Source organism: Numenius arquata, chromosome 2, assembly GCF_964106895.1.
Source record: "Numenius arquata chromosome 2, bNumArq3.hap1.1, whole genome shotgun sequence".
NCBI classification, from domain to species: domain Eukaryota; kingdom Metazoa; phylum Chordata; class Aves; order Charadriiformes; family Scolopacidae; genus Numenius; species Numenius arquata.
In genome coordinates this window covers 12,367,209-12,382,752 of record NC_133577.1, presented here as the reverse complement: position 1 = coordinate 12,382,752, position 15,544 = coordinate 12,367,209, and the positions used below count along the sequence as shown (strand labels likewise).

Sequence of the window (15,544 nt, the reverse complement as noted above, 5' to 3'; positions counted from 1 at the left end):
ACCGAAAAAAGACTAGCCCCGTCCTCTTGACCCCCACCCTTTAAGTATTTATAGGTGTTGATCAGATCCCCCCTCGGCCTTCTCTTCTCCAGACTAAAAAGACCCAAGTCCCTCAGCCTCTCCTCGTAAGGGAGATGCTCCAGGCCCCTAATCATCTTTGTAGCCCTCTGCTGTACCCTCTCCAGCAGTTGCCTGTCTGGGCCACAGGGATTTTAGGTCTGCCTTGGCAGGGTTGCTGACATCTCTGACATTTAGAGCAGCCTGAGCCCTTTGCTGTGCTAACGGGCTTTGCTGTGTGTTGGGAAGAACCAACGACTTGAAGTGAGGTTCTGCCAGCGTAAGAAAACTTTGAAATTTTTGTGTGCTTATTTGTGTGTGTGCATATGGGCCAGGCAGGTGATGAAGGGACTGGAGCACCTTGCATGAGAGGAAAGGTGGAGAGGGCTGCTACTGCTCAGCCTGGAGAAGTCTCAGGGGAATCTTATCAATGTGTATAAATGCAACATATATAAATACAAGGGCACAAATGGAGCCCTGGCTCTTTTCAGTGGTGCCCAGTGACAGGACCTGAGGCAATGGGCGCAAACTGGAACACAGGAGGCTTCATCTGAACATCAGGGAACACTTTTTTACTGTGAGGGTGAACGGACACAATTGTAATTTGAAACAGAGATGCCAAAAGAATAAGTTTTCTATTGTACCTGGAGGCATAAGGGGGAAGAAATGCTTAAAAGTTTCCTGGGCCAGCATGTAACATTTCTAGAATTAAAGCCTGAAAAATCTATCCTTAAATAATACAGTTAAAAGGTAGATTAAAGAATGTGATGTTATGAGTGTGATACTTCTGTAATTAATATATAATGGCATATAATATAACCAGTAATAGGACTTCCATTTCTTTGATAACCCTATAGCTTTATGTCTTTTTTTCTTTTAAATGTAAAATAACTCATCAGATGGAAAGTATCCTGCAATAAAATGTAATCTTACAGTAATACACTATGTTGTGTGGAAACACATGGAGTTTTTGTTGCAAATGGGGCAGAGCTGCTTAAGCACTAAAACTAGGAACGTCTGCTTTTTGATTTCTGTGAGATCTGGGTGTTAATTGAAGTATTTCCAAAGATACTGGAAACGGAACAGAAGATTTTCTTACAGTTAAAAAAAAACCTCCAGCACACAGGCTGAGTAGATGTGGAGCCTTCCCCCATCTTTAAGTTGTCCTGTATTTTGTAAATTATGATTTCCCACTGTCAGTGGTGGACTTTTTGCTTAACAATTCTCATTCATGCAGCTTAACAATTCTCATAAATGCTAGTTATAATCAAATCTTTAATTTCCTGTGGTTTAGAAAATACTTTCACCGGAAATAACAGATTAGACATAAACATTTCATATGTGTTGTTTAGCCCTAGTATTAGTTAGGGTATAAATGTCAATTCATTGTGAAATTATGCCTTTTATCACTTCATTGCGTGTATCAGTGTGCAGTCTATCATTAAAGGATTTTAAGTTGTTAAAAGTTTAATTGCCTTGAAGGTTCTTGAGGGAGCTACAGATGGGAAAATGGCAACAGCAATGTTAGCATCCACTGTCAATTTTACTTGACTTGTAAAAATATTTGTAACTTATTTATCTAGAAATTTTTTACCTTTTAATTTATTTAGAAGTGGTCAGTTTTGTTGCTTCTGCTTTTTGCCAGTAGTGGTACCTGCAGGGTGGGAAAAGCCTCATTGTTTCTCCTGGAACTCTGAGAGGGAGGCATTTGTGGCCCAAGAGATGAGGGAAATAGGAAGGGCTGAGGTTGCTGCAGGGAGCCTTGATAGTCTGGCCTGAGATTTCAAATAGTAGCTTCTGTCTTTTAGTAAAGAGGCTGATAAATTCAGTAGGGAAAAAAATTAGGCAGATATAACTTTCTGTCATACTAGTAGTCTACATCCTTCTCCACTTGCTGAATACATCAATTGCTTTAACAGGAGAATAGTCACCCTACAAATTTTTCTTGCTTAAATCTTTAAGAGACCACACTGTCATCAACTTACCAATATTCTTCTGGGACTCAAGTTGTTTTTATAGAGAGAGTTCTGAATGAGAACCTTAAATATTCTTTCTCATCTGCTGTTTGTAAGCTACTCCATCTTGTCTTCTCATTACATTTTTATGGATAGTTGTTTGAAGTAATGCATAAGAAAGCCTAAGGTATCTCCTTTTACGCAAGAGGATGTGCTTAGTACGTTGTTGTCAAAGACATATGTCTTTGAAAGAAAGCAGATTCCAGGTTCGTATGTGCAATGAAATGGTCTGCAACCCAACCACTGAGTGCTGTGATTGAGTAACTTCTTGTCCTGTAGTAATGGATTACGTCAGTGCTTGGATGGATGATTTCTGGGTTTCATTCATCTGCGGCAGGGTGCAAAAGTGGGATTCTTGAGAATTAGAATTGAATATTGGTCCTAGTTTAGGATACCCTCAAAAAATTGCAAGCAGTTAAGTTGCCATAAACTGATCATTTGCTGGTGGATGCAGAACAGCCAAAGTCCACACGTAGAGTTGAGATCTGGCAGTAGTTCTGTGCTCATCTGTGAATATTTGAGGTCTTGCAGACTGTTTGAAAGTTCAGGACATTTGCTTTGATGCCATTGCCAGATTCTATCTTAAAAATATTGTAATCAACTGAAACTGCAGGAAGGAGTTTAGCCTAGTTAGGCTGAAAGTAATTAATCTCTTGGTAGTTTTTTAACTTGCTTTGTGGTGATGTGAGTAATTCAAAGCCAAAGGACACAACTCCTCACATCTTGTGTGCCGGGCCCTGGACTTTACTGCCACGGGAGCTTGCAGCTGCTAAGTGCTTAAGTGGACATAATAAGGGGCAACTAGGTCAAGCTCACAAACACAAAATCCATGAAGGAGTATTAAATCCAAAGGGCCCAGGTGGTCTAGGTCAGGAATTGCAGGTACGGTAGCATCCCCCAGCCTACAGCCCTCTCCTCTCAGGCAATTCTACCATGTGTGCTTGCTCCGTGCTTGTTCTCCTGCCTCAGCTGCCACTCTCAGTCCTTGCTGGAAATAGTTTGTAAGCTCACTGGACTTCTGGCCTGAGCCCTGTGCGTTAAACTCCTGCTATGTGGCCATTCTCAATGTAGCCGTGTTTTAGAAGCGCGTGAGTTGATCTTCAAATGCCTTGTTTCCCTTGGTGCCCTCACGGGGGAGTAGCAAGGCTTAGCGTGCTTGGTGGTACCCTCTGATGAAAGGCGCTACATGCGCAAGCATCAAGTTTAGCTAACGTGTTTATGTGACTGTTGGCCAAGGAATGTATGCACTTTTTGGTAAAGTGTATGTGCTGAAATATACTGGGAGGGAGGAGAAGAAAAACAAAACCAGAAACATCCATTCCAGTGGGACAGGCTTGAGCATCCAGCAGACACGTCTCTAGCTCGATATGAAAGCATTACATAATATTTGGAGTCTGATTAAATGAGAAAACTCTGTGAAACTGTAACAATTAACAAACGCTGCATGTGATTTTCAATATTGTATTAGGTGTTAGCTAGTATTTAGGTTTGGTTAATAAAATGTGAGAGAGGATTGAAAAACTGAACACAATAACCCCATTGTTGGAGTATTTGCTGTTGTTTTGTGCTCTGTCGTCGACCACCTAAGCTGAGAGAAATCTCCTGGCTCCTATTTGTTTTCTTTTCCAGTGATATTGAGATTTCCCGAGCACAGAGTCCAAAAGCTGTTGATGTACTTGCCAAGGAGATAGGATTGCTTACAGATGAAATCGAGATCTATGGCCAAACCAAAGCCAAAGTACGTTTGTCCCTGCTGGAAAGGTTAAAGGATCAACCAGATGGAAAATATGTTCTAGTTGCTGGGTAAGAATGCACGGTAATGTCATTAATGTCCACCCTTTCCACTCATATTAATATAAACATGCAGCTTACATCTTCTTTAATACACTGCAGAAATAAGAACCCTGAATGTTTTCAGCTGTATATTGCTGTCTTCTGAAAGCAAGCAGTTTTTGAAATATTTTGAAGCAACACAACTTTTCTTCCAAACTGTTTTTACTGAAGTATATTTTATAAAAGTATATTATATTTATATTTTATAAAAGTATGTTTTAGTTTGTTCTAAGCTTCTTAAATGTTATCTGTTGGTGTGTAGAGTTTTTCTTACTGTTTTAGCAGAATTTTAAATGTTTAACTTGAATAGTCTGTGTGTATTATGGCTGTTTATAAACAAACTTTAGCAGAAGCTACATGCTAATCTGTTGATATTAACAATAAATACTTTTTTTATTGAAGAACAGATTACACAGTTAAAAAAGCCACTTTTTTTTTTCTCTGAAATGTAGACATGTCTCCAGGCAGGCTTATTCTGCTCTGTGTTCCCACGATTATAGCAAATGCTGTGCTCAGCGGGAATTATGCACTTCTCTTCCGAAAAGCTATGAGTTTTTTCTCCATTCAGTGACACAACATTTTTTCATTCACCTGGCACAGCATTTGCCAAGTAGAAACTTGTAATTGTGAACAAACGTGAAGGTTTTAGTTATTATTTTAATTGTTATGTGTCCTTTATATTCCGAATTAAATCTATATCATTGCTTCCTTGGAAGTAAAACCTATTAGGTTTAAAATATAGCTTTAGGCTGATCCAGAAGCAGAAGGCTGTTCTTAACTGCCTTGATCTACCAGTTCCTCAGTCGAGGTAGTGTTTTGCAAACTGTTTGCTTTACTGCCTTCCTGTGGGGGCAGCCTGGATTTCTGGTGCTCTCTGGGATGGAGCCGTTGTAGGCTGAGAGTCCTGACGTTACAAAGCTGAGGCAGGCCAAGTTATGAAGCTGTCTTCAAAGCTACGTGATAGAGCTGCATTGTATAAAGATGTTCCTGGAGGACATTGGAGCAGTTGTTTAAGAAAAGGAAATAATAGCTGGTTGAGCCTGGTTTCCTTCGGTAGAGTTTTATTTGGTATTTTGCTGCTTTGGAGAGAGAAAAGCAGGTTCAGCATTTGTCTGAATGCTGTTTCGTTGGCACAGACAGAAGTGTATATATACATGTGGAAGAAAAGGGGGAGTTTTGACTAGCAAGACCAAAAGTTGGCAACATAGAGAATTGTGTCTTCTTAAGTTTATATAACACTTCTATAAAGACTGAGCTGTGTTTCACAGAGAAATGGCTGGGTTTGGTACCTACACAACTTGGTCATGCAATACCTCACTATTTGTAACTTCTCTGAAGTTACTTCATCTGGTGGGGTGAGTACAAAGCCACATCTGCTGCACAACGAGTGCTGGAGCAGGGTGGCTACAATAAAGGGAACGTTCTCTTCTGAGAGAGTTCAAAGTTTGACTTTGAAATATTGTACATATAAAAAAATATATATAACTTGTGTTTATGTGTTCTCGTTTGCTGAAATGACCATAACAGACAATGATTTTAAGAAAAGTGAGGAACTGCATCTGGTGGGGAAACGTTCACTACAGTGAAAACTGAATACCACTCAAGTGTGGAAATTGGGGAGTGAAATAATATCCTCAGTTGCCTTCTTCATCCTTTCCCTGCCAAGGCAAGGTCAACCAAAACCTGCCATTTGAATTACTATGTTTGTTCATAATAACCAAAGATATTTAAAAATTCCTTTAGAATGATGCAGTATAGGTCTTCAGAACAAGTTTTCGGTGCTTCAGAGGAAACATTTAAGATACATGCTTATGCTTCAGGGTATTTGGTCTGAAGAAAGTATTTATTATGTATGATGTGAACTTTTCATATGTGAAGGGAGTGAAAAGTGTGTGTGTGTGTGTGTATTCAATGAGCTGCAAAATCTCCAACCTCTATCCATGATGCAGCCAGTGATGTTTGTGCCTGTAATTCCCCAGTCGGGTTTAAATGTTTCACGATGTCTAGGAATGTATTCCTGATGTGCTAGAGCCCAAACTTGTTGTTCTGAGTAGCAAAATGCAACCAAATGTACTTTTTTAGCTCTAAGGATAGCTGTATTTATGACTTTTTAAAAAGTTGCTACTAACTGGAAAGTCGTCTTCGCACTTTCTGGATGCACACAAATACGCCTAAATGCCTCATCCAATACATAATTTGTATGCTGAAAAATTGCAGTTTGATGAACAGATCATGTCACCCAAAAATAGGATGAAGACTTCATTTCTTCATAACTTCCATTTACTTCTGCGTGGAGAGCGTTCTTTTCACTTTTCTTCATTCTCGCTTTGTGTGCGTGTGTGTGTGTGTTTTCTTTGTTGTAGGGCTCATGTTAAGACACCTTGGGGTCAGAGCTACAAGTTATCACGGAGTTAATTAGCTTTTGAGCATCAACTGCCAAACCACCTCCCATTCACTGCAAGCTGAGAGCATGCAAATCACTGAAGCTTGTGCACGACCTAGTAGCTAAGTTTAGTGCCTGGTGTAACTTGAGTCATGCGCTCAAGCATGTAGATAGCATATTTGTAAACACAATATGAAACTACATCTAAAATGTGTTAGACTCTGTGTGTATGTGTGTTCCAGCATTTTGTTTTCAAATGCTCCAGTGCTGTGGCTTGTACCAGTTAATTCTGGAAACTTGTTCACTTCAAAAATGCAAGTGGAGGAATGATAGAATGTGGAAAAATTATGAAATATAATGCTGCTTTTAGTAAGAAGTATGTTGAATTTTGGATGCTGGAAAATTTAAAATCAGTAGTTCTCACCTAACATTAATAGATTGTTTTATGACAAACTACCTTTCCAGAAAGCTAAAAATAGAGGGAAGTAAATACTAACAATGCTTGTACAAGTGGTATGATGGTAAATGTCTTAGGGATTGAATTTTCAGATTTAGAATTGCAGTTTACTTCTAATGGGTACGTATTGGATTGTATTTCTGTTCACTGTATTTCTTGGGCCCCAGGGTGCTTAAAAGAAAAGAAAAATGGTGGACATAAAAACAAGGGAAAAGCACAGGGAGGAGTAAGTGGGGAAAATGCCACTGTGTTGATGCACTGAAACACCTGACAGTCCAAGGCAAAGTCATGGCCGAGACAGTTTGTCATGTATTCATCATGTCATTGCACAGCTCCTGATTGGGATTGTCTTGGACAGGCCTTTGTCAGCTTTTGAGAGTTTGTAGTTTTGAATTCCTTGGTCTGTCCCTGGCTTTGTTCAGTCATTGTAGCTTCATAGCACCACTGTGCTTTCATATCTGGGAGCTCCAGTCCCATTCTGAGGATGCCACTGCAATGTTGTCATAATCTCACCTCGATGAAGTGACAGGAGTTCCAGTTCTTCTGTGCTCAGAAATAAATTTCTGACAGTGGTAATCTGGGGTGGGAGATGTGTGTAGGTGAGGCTGTCGCTTATGGGAACTCCATTGCCCGTGCCCTCCATAGCTTGGCTTCCCAGGTTTCCATGTGGATCACGGGAATGGAGAACTCATTAAAATCGTCGAAACTGCTGATACTGATGATTTGAAGATAGGAAATTTGAAAGAGGAGAATTGTCACATATCCAGTAAAGTTCTTGCTGGAGTCACAGCGGCTGGGGTAGCTGTGAGGAGGTTACAGCTGGTGCGGTGTATCATCTCACTGTTTGTTTATTTTCTCTTTGGGAGACCTCATGTAGCTTTCCCACAGAAACAGCTCCACTGTAAGCTAATGCGATGTATAACAAACAAACAAAAAGTCTGCATATTCTTATCTTTGTTTGGATATACATAAAGAGAGAAGGCTTTCCAATGTTATGGAAAAGTCACTTTGCCAAGGAGCTGGTGACTGCTTGGGAGGCGACAAAGTAAGAAGTTTTAAGGAGGAAAATGATTGTGGGATTTCTGTGTTTAGATTGAAAACATATTAAAGAAATTTGAAGAATAATGCAAATGGGAGTAAAAGTCTCTTGAAGTTCATTAAAATTTACTGTATTTTAAAGGGAGTTTTCTTTTTTTTTTTCCTAGATTTGCATGAGGTCAAAACACAGCGTTGCACATTTGAGCTAAAGTTAGCCTTTGGCAGTTGTAATTTTATATTCATGCGAGCCAGTGACCTAAGTTGCAAGAGCGTAGGCTCAGTAGTGTAGCCAGCAAAAACATCTCAATGTCCACAAAACAGCTTAAGTGGATTATTTTATTTATAAAAACTGATCAAAGTAGGCCAGGTACAAAAGGGAAGATATTTAAACTAAGATTTCTGAGGAAATTATTGGAATAGAAATGTCTTTTATTTTCAGGCTTTTTTTTTTTTTTTTAAAAAAAAAAGCTAATATTTAAAGCTGAGGTTCTGGTAACTATCGAAACTATAAAATAACTGTTTAGCTCTTCAGGTTTATCCTCTAGTCTCCAGGCTGCTACTGAGCCTCTGAGAATCAAAGGTGTCCTGCCAGGCTGTCTCATGTGGTATGAGAAGTTGAGGATAGGTAAGTGAATTGTTCAGACCAATGTGGATTTACTGAATAGTGTGATTTGCAGAGTCCTCACATCTTGTTAATTCTGCTAGGTGGAAAGAGACTGAAAAGTCAGGTTCCTGGTTTTGACTTCTCAGGGGTTTGTGCCTGTTCCTACCTGCTGCGGTGGACAAGGTTGCTTGGGGGAGTGGCACCTGAGTGCTGTAGACTGTTTATGGAAGTCCGGTTGCTGGTTTTCTTCTTCCATCACAGGTGCCTTTAGACATTTTGAGCCTTTAGATATTCATCTGAGTAACTCTATTTCCAGGAAAGCTAAGGGTCACAGGGCTTCTCAGAAGGGAGAGAACAACTTAAAATGAACAAACCCATGTGAGGAGCACGTTGAAAATGTAGGCTGTTAAAGCCAAGCTGGTTTGACAAAGTCAAGGTCCTGTCTGCAAAGACATGTTCATTTACTGCTACAAACCATTGTCTGCTCGCATGAGTACACTGATGAAAATAAGCTTGTTCCAGTTCATTTTTACCCCCATTTTGGTGGAGGCTGGTTCTCCCAGAGTGCCACATTCTCTGTAGGGATGTGGCTGGTGCAGAGTAAAATTCATCAAAGGCAAGATCTGTCCCTTCCAGTTTGATGGGAGGAATCCTCCCCCCAGTGAGCAATGGTGTGTTTCTCTTTTTTTGTTCTTTGGAAAAAGGTCTTTTTCACAGAAAATTCCCAGAGCTTTCTGGCTCATCTTATGTAGTCATTTTAGAACAGGCCAGCTAAAATACCAGAGTATTTTAGTAATGTGGCGCTTTGTGGTGTGTATCTTCTGCAACAAGTAGACACTATTCTTCATGCAACTACTGATATGCTGCATCTTTGCTTTTCTTGGTTCTTAAGAGTTGTAAAGAGTCCCTGTGCTGCTGTGCATGCCGGGTCAGCCTCTGCCATGTTTTGAGCTGCACTTGAGTAAATACCCTAATGATGGTGTCTCTGAATTCTCTCGAATGTGAACTTTGTGTGTCCGATGATCATAAAGAGAGGTAACCACCAGCAGGAAGCACTGCAAATACAAGTTGTTTTGTTAGCAGTGCAGCTGGTGTGTGCACTGGGTTTGTGGGAAGTCCTTTACTGGTAACTTCCAGTAAACAGTTATAGGTGTCTGTAGTTTGCTTTTTGGTGTGTGTGTTTGTTTTGTTGTTGTGTTTTAAATAATAGCTTAAAGAGTTATTATCTTGTTAAGTCTTTGAATGAGTGCAGTAGTGCCTCAAGATTACTCATATGTTCTTTAAATCTGGCTTTGATGCAAAGGATTAAGAGGATCAAGTAAATGAGATTAGGGCAATAAACAAAAGTGAATGAGACAATAGGACAATGAGGGGCAAGGAGAAACCATGCTAATATTTGAATGGGGTTTGGGCAACCAGTGTTAGAACACTGGTCAGGAGGGTGAAACTGTTAGTGAAAGTGAGTTAACCTGGCTGTGGCGCTCTGAAAGAAGCATCTTTGTAAAATAGTAAGGATCCTGGGACAAAATGGAGATGGGCAGAAATAGTGGGAAAAATAGAAGCTATCATTGTAGCAACAGTAAAATCAGGAGGACTCGCTGTCGTGACAATGTAGAGATCAAAAAGTATACGTTCTTGCAGGAGCTGCAAACATGAAAGTAAAAGAAATGAAGTAGCATTCTGTGCTCCTGCAGTGGATGAGAACGAAAGAAGGCGGCATAGTATGGATAAAAATATGGCAGGGACCAAATCTGCTTTTTGAGAGTGGATAAAATGGCTTCTTCTCAGGATATGCTCTAAATCTCCCACCTTTTTTGGCTCTACATAGTTATTTTGCTAAAAATTTGTGAATTCCCTTTTAAGTCAATGGGAACGTGTTCTCGGAAGGTGGGATGACAAAATAGCCTGGGTAGTAAATTATTGGTGATGCTTTAAAATCTGATGGTTGGCAAACATGATGTTATAAATGTTATAAACCCAGGTATCACATGGTTATACAAGAGTAGTTCAAAGCTATCAGTAGGCAAAATACTGTTTCTGAAGAGTCTCATTTCAGGGAATGTGTTAGAGATGTGCTAAACTCCATCGATTTCACTGGAATTTGAGGTAAAACGTTACATATCTGAATAGGAAGATTCTTCCCTAGAACAATGTAGAAGATGTTAATTTGGCTTGCCTCCTATTGCCCAAATTTTTCAAGACATATCTAACAAAGGCTTCTTTTTTTTGACAAAAAGCCCAGGATCCGATGATGACGTGAAAGATAGATTTGTGACAAGTTAATGTTTTTCATGTGTTTACGTTTTATGGGACAAAGAAGGGCGTTTGTCAATCTGTGAACTAACGGAACTAAGCTGAATCTTAAAGGCAAGGAGACAACACGGATGTCTCCTTGCATTTGACAATTTCACTAATGTTTTCATGCCACTTGGATTGTGATCTGAGGATAACAATATCTTGGGAAAATTACTAGTTGGGAAAGGAAGTGTTCCTAATTAGAGCTAGACGTTTTAGCTCAAGTATTGAAGAGGTCATAGGACCTTTGCCTAGGATGTGCGTGGATGCTTGTATTTCCTTGGGAATGAACATTAGTTCTTAACGTCACTTTCTGCAGGTAGTGAAGGAGGAGATGCGAATGGTTACACTTTGCTAAAAAGTAGGACTTTTGTGAGAGTGGTGTGAGTGGAAAAAGGACTGGGTCAGAAGGAGAAATGCTGTGCCTCGAATGAGTCATTTGAATGCATTTTGGAGACGTGAGATGGGTTCATACTTGAAAAAAGAGAAAAAAAGGAAAAAAAAAAGAAGACACCCCCCCCTACTTTTAACATGGATCATAAACAAATGTGCTGACCTTGAAAGCAGGGAGGACATCATTTTAACTGAGGTGTCTCTCATTCACAGAAGGCTGATGAAGTTTTTGACTTGCAAAATCAGCTGCCATTGTCCCTTCATTAAAGGGATAGCTGGAGGTTAGAGTCTTGGCTCAATCATGGTCTAGATGTGGGAGTTGTACCATGAGGGGTTTGAGCTTTTGTGTGGGAGGTTGGACTGTGATTGTAATTGTCCCTCATCACCCTTAAATCTGCAAAAATATCATGAAATGTAAATGTGAAATAAATCATGTTCAGTTGAATGTATTGACTTTTGTGTCCTGTTTTATTTAAAAGGCAGCTGATCTGTCATTGTTGAGGGTTATGATGACATGGAAGCTGGAGGATAGTTGAGCTCTACAAACAAAAGTGTTGGATATTTAATTTTAAATATTATATTATTTCATTCAAAGTTTGAGCAGTGGGAATAAAACATCTCATGCATTACTACAGAAAAGTATTAATACATGCTCAAAGTATCTTGATGGATGGTTTGTTAATGAAACTGGTGAGACTTTTGTGCTGTAATGTAAATGTCTAAATTCAATATATTCTTTTTAGAACTTTTGCCAAAATAATCTTCTCTTTTTCTGCTATCATAGTAAATTGCTTAAATAGAAGACACATGTATATTAGCATTCCAGCTTGAGCTAGCGGCTAACATTGTGGCAGTATTTTTGTGGAGATAAAGTAATCTTATGGAAATTTGCTGTATAAATATTCTTCATTGAAATCAAAAGCTGTAAGTTCTGATACCCTTCGCGAGGCTGACATCAGCAAAGAATTTGATTAATCTTTTTTCTTGTTTTGCTAGAATAACCCCTACACCCCTAGGAGAGGGGAAAAGCACAGTCACAATTGGTCTCGTTCAGGCGCTTACTGCACACCTTAACATTAATTCCTTTGCTTGTCTGAGACAACCTTCCCAAGGACCTACTTTTGGAGTTAAAGGTATGTAATATTTGCAGACTCTTATGACCCCTTTCTGATTAAAAGGAAATACTCCTTTTTTTTTTTTTTTTTTTTCCCCTTCTGTCTTTAATTCCTTACGTATTTCACTAACTCAATGGATTGTCTGAATGGTAGAGTATTGGATTTTTAATTGATAAAGGTTAATAGATAAAGGTTTCTTGCACACATCTTCCTGTGCAAGGTTCATGTACTTAATGTGTATTGATAAGGCAGATAAAGCCCAAACATAACGAAAGACATGTGCTAGCCAGGAGGAGTTTTGTGCGAGTGCGCACCCTTCCAGCCACTTCTCTGCTTGGAGACTCTCTAAAGATGTCTCTAAATGTTACTAATTCTTCCGTGAGAAGGAGTCCTAAATCCACTCGTATTGATTGGAAGTACCCAAGCTAAGGCAGTTGGCAGTTATGCGTATGGTTCAGCTGTGCCCGCGTCATGCGTTTGGCTAGGTCTGAACCTCCTCTTTCTATTCTTCTGAGTTGTTGGCCCTAGTTGTGGGCTGCTGCCTTTTTGCCTAGAAACCCTTTAAGAGCCTGAGGGCGAGGTAAGAGCCAGCCAGAGTTCAAGCCTGTCTTCAATGCTGATAGGAAGTAATGCAATCTTTTTTTTTGCCATTTCTCAGCTGAGATTGGTGCCTAACTGGGCAAGCACTCCCCATCTGCTCTACTTTGCTTTGCTGAAGTTTAAGTTAACAAGTTTGATTTCAGCTGGAAGGCTCCTGGTGCTTGGTGCTTCTCAGCCAAGACTGGTGCATGTGAGTGCTTTAATCCCTCCGCTCAGTTTGTGGGTAGGCTGTAGCAAACTCCTTTGCCTGTACCCTGAGAGGCAGTGGGAAAGGAGCGCTCAGGCAGGGGTGTGAAGGTTTCGTTCAGAATCAGTGCTTGCTCGTGACTGCTACGTCTTTCCACCCAACAGCTGCATGTGCATGACTGTGTCCTAAATCTGGGCAGGAGCAGAGGGTGGCTCTCATAGAGCCAAAGTGTGGGCCAGCCATCATGTGTAGGCTTTCATTTCACATCAAGAATTCCCTTTTTACTGCCTGCTGAAAAAAGCCAGCAAGGTTTAAGGAAATCCTGTTTATTTGTGTTCACCATTGATCCCCTAATAGAAATTAAAAAGCTGAGAACTGTGTCATCAACACTGTATGTTTCACTTTGTGTGTCTAAGGGTGGTTGGTTTTTCCCAAAACCAGTGTGAGCCTGATGTGACCGTATGCTTTCCTGTGTAGGTGGAGCAGCTGGTGGTGGATACGCTCAAGTGATTCCCATGGAGGAGGTGAGACGGCAGGGGAGGCAGCAAGTCCCTGTCCCTCTAGGGGGGGTGGGCAGTTCCAGGTGGCTGCTGCTGCACTTGGTGGTGATGGTCTGCCTGGAGAATTGGAGTTGTATATTCACAGTGCTTGTTTGGACACGCATGATGGTTTCACCCCAAAAGAGTCTAATTTAGAGCTCAACAAAACTACTTCATGGCCCGAACTGGTGAAGTACCACCTTGAAAGTGCACAGCTGGTTCAAGCAGAGCCCTGATGTAGCACCGTTGTTACAGTTTTGATCCCCTGTTGCACATGAGTGTGAGCACAGTCAAGGGCTTGTGTTGGTTGCTGTTGGTGCTGTGGTGCCATCAAAACTGACCTTCTGCCTCCTTCTGTCAGAGATACATAAAAAATACAGTACCTACATAATACAGGTACTAATCTGATCTAAACTTCTGATTTCAGGATTTTAAAACAAAACTTTGGACAGACTTTGTATCAGCAAAGTTCATGCCTGGTTAGCAATGGGCTGTTCTCCCATGGCTAGCAGAAAGCTGGCAAACACCCCCAAAGCCAACACGCACGGTCTGCTCCAGGGGATTCAACAGAAATCCACACCTCTGGTCCAGGTCAATTAGTAAATACTGACAGTAAAGTGATTTAGTATTAATGATGTGGAACCGTAGCCCAGGGCTTTTCATTCTTGGATCATTTAGCAAAGAATGAAGATGTTCATGGCTTTGTTTGGCTAAACTAAGGGTAGTTTACCACGTACTGAGGTGGAAACAAGTCCTTCATACAGCTCGGTGTATTTTCAGCCTGATAATATTTCATCTGCACTGATAGGTGACTAATCACAGCTGCAACCTCAAGGACATAGCAACGATTGTTGCTGCTAATCTCTCTGAGATTAATAAAGTGAGTTAAATGGTTTCTTATAAAAAGATTTTGTTGGTTTCACCTTCTAGTTCAATCTTCATTTGACTGGGGATATTCATGCTATAACTGCTGCAAATAATTTGCTGGCTGCTGCTATTGATGCAAGGATCTTGCATGAGAACACTCAATCTGATAAGGTGAGAGCTACTTTCTGATATCCACATGACATTTTTTCTTTTCAGTAAACTGCATTTCAAAGCAAACCAAGTTGATTATCTTTTTATATTCTCACTGTGTGAACAGAAACTATTGTTGAAGCCATTCTGTGTTCTGCTGGGAAATTTTCCTTATAGAATATATTTTTCTGGCAAATAGCTGTCATAAGGTAGTCTTTAAGATAAGGATCTTGTGCCCGGTACATTGTCAACTATTTCAGACTGTACTAAAGAGTCTAATAAAAGATTTTTTTATACATGTATTATCTTATTCTTTTTAATAATTTCTATACTCCTTTTAAAGTTAAAAATTACACTTCTGATGCATAGTTGGATATGATGTACCCTAAGAAGAAGGTACCTTAAGAAGAAAGAGTTGTGGGGAAATAAACTAGGTCCTCTTCTGTGCCCTGAATCTGTTGCAGCCTTAACACAAATACTCACTGGAGTCTTTAAAGGGAAGGGAAGAAGTAAAGGAAGGAGTCTCCTTTTTTTTGGCTACAGTATTAAAATGGAGCAGGGTTGTCATCCCCTTTACTTGATACAACACAAATGTGCATTGAGGCCAGTTCGCAAATAGTAGTTGTAGTTTGAATAATTTGGACCTTGGTTAAAGTTTTAAAGGGTTCCCAGTTTCAAAAATAATACATATTTGTTGGTGAAACTTAGTAATTTTGGTAATTGGATTTAAACTGTTACATCATAAGCATTGCTCAAAAGCCTACTGCCTTCTCAGAATTGTTTTTTAAATCACTAACCAGAAGTCCACAACTTTTGTGGTTGGGAAATTCTTACTGAAATTAATCTGAGTAAAATAAAAACATTATCTTTTTATTGAACTAGTTCCTGGTTGTAATTTTTTCTTTCTTTAACCTCTTGTGTGTTTTTTCTAGGCTTTGTATAATAGGCTGGTTCCAGTAGTTAATGGCGTGAGAGGATTTTCTGCTATTCAGCTTGCCCGTCTGAGAGTAA

General features: G+C 39.9%; 1 protein-coding gene across 1 annotated transcript in view; it reads left to right on the top strand.

Annotated features, from left to right (window-relative positions):
• MTHFD1L (methylenetetrahydrofolate dehydrogenase (NADP+ dependent) 1 like) overlaps window positions 1-15,544 on the top strand; it is a 158,100-nt gene that overhangs the window by 23,380 nt on the left and 119,176 nt on the right. Inside the window, exons 11-15 of the mRNA XM_074144426.1 lie at window positions 3,702-3,875; window positions 12,072-12,208; window positions 13,455-13,501; window positions 14,447-14,554; window positions 15,466-15,540. Of these exons, the coding sequence (XP_074000527.1) occupies window positions 3,702-3,875; window positions 12,072-12,208; window positions 13,455-13,501; window positions 14,447-14,554; window positions 15,466-15,540 (541 nt within the window). The remainder of the gene's footprint in view (window positions 1-3,701; window positions 3,876-12,071; window positions 12,209-13,454; window positions 13,502-14,446; window positions 14,555-15,465; window positions 15,541-15,544) is intronic.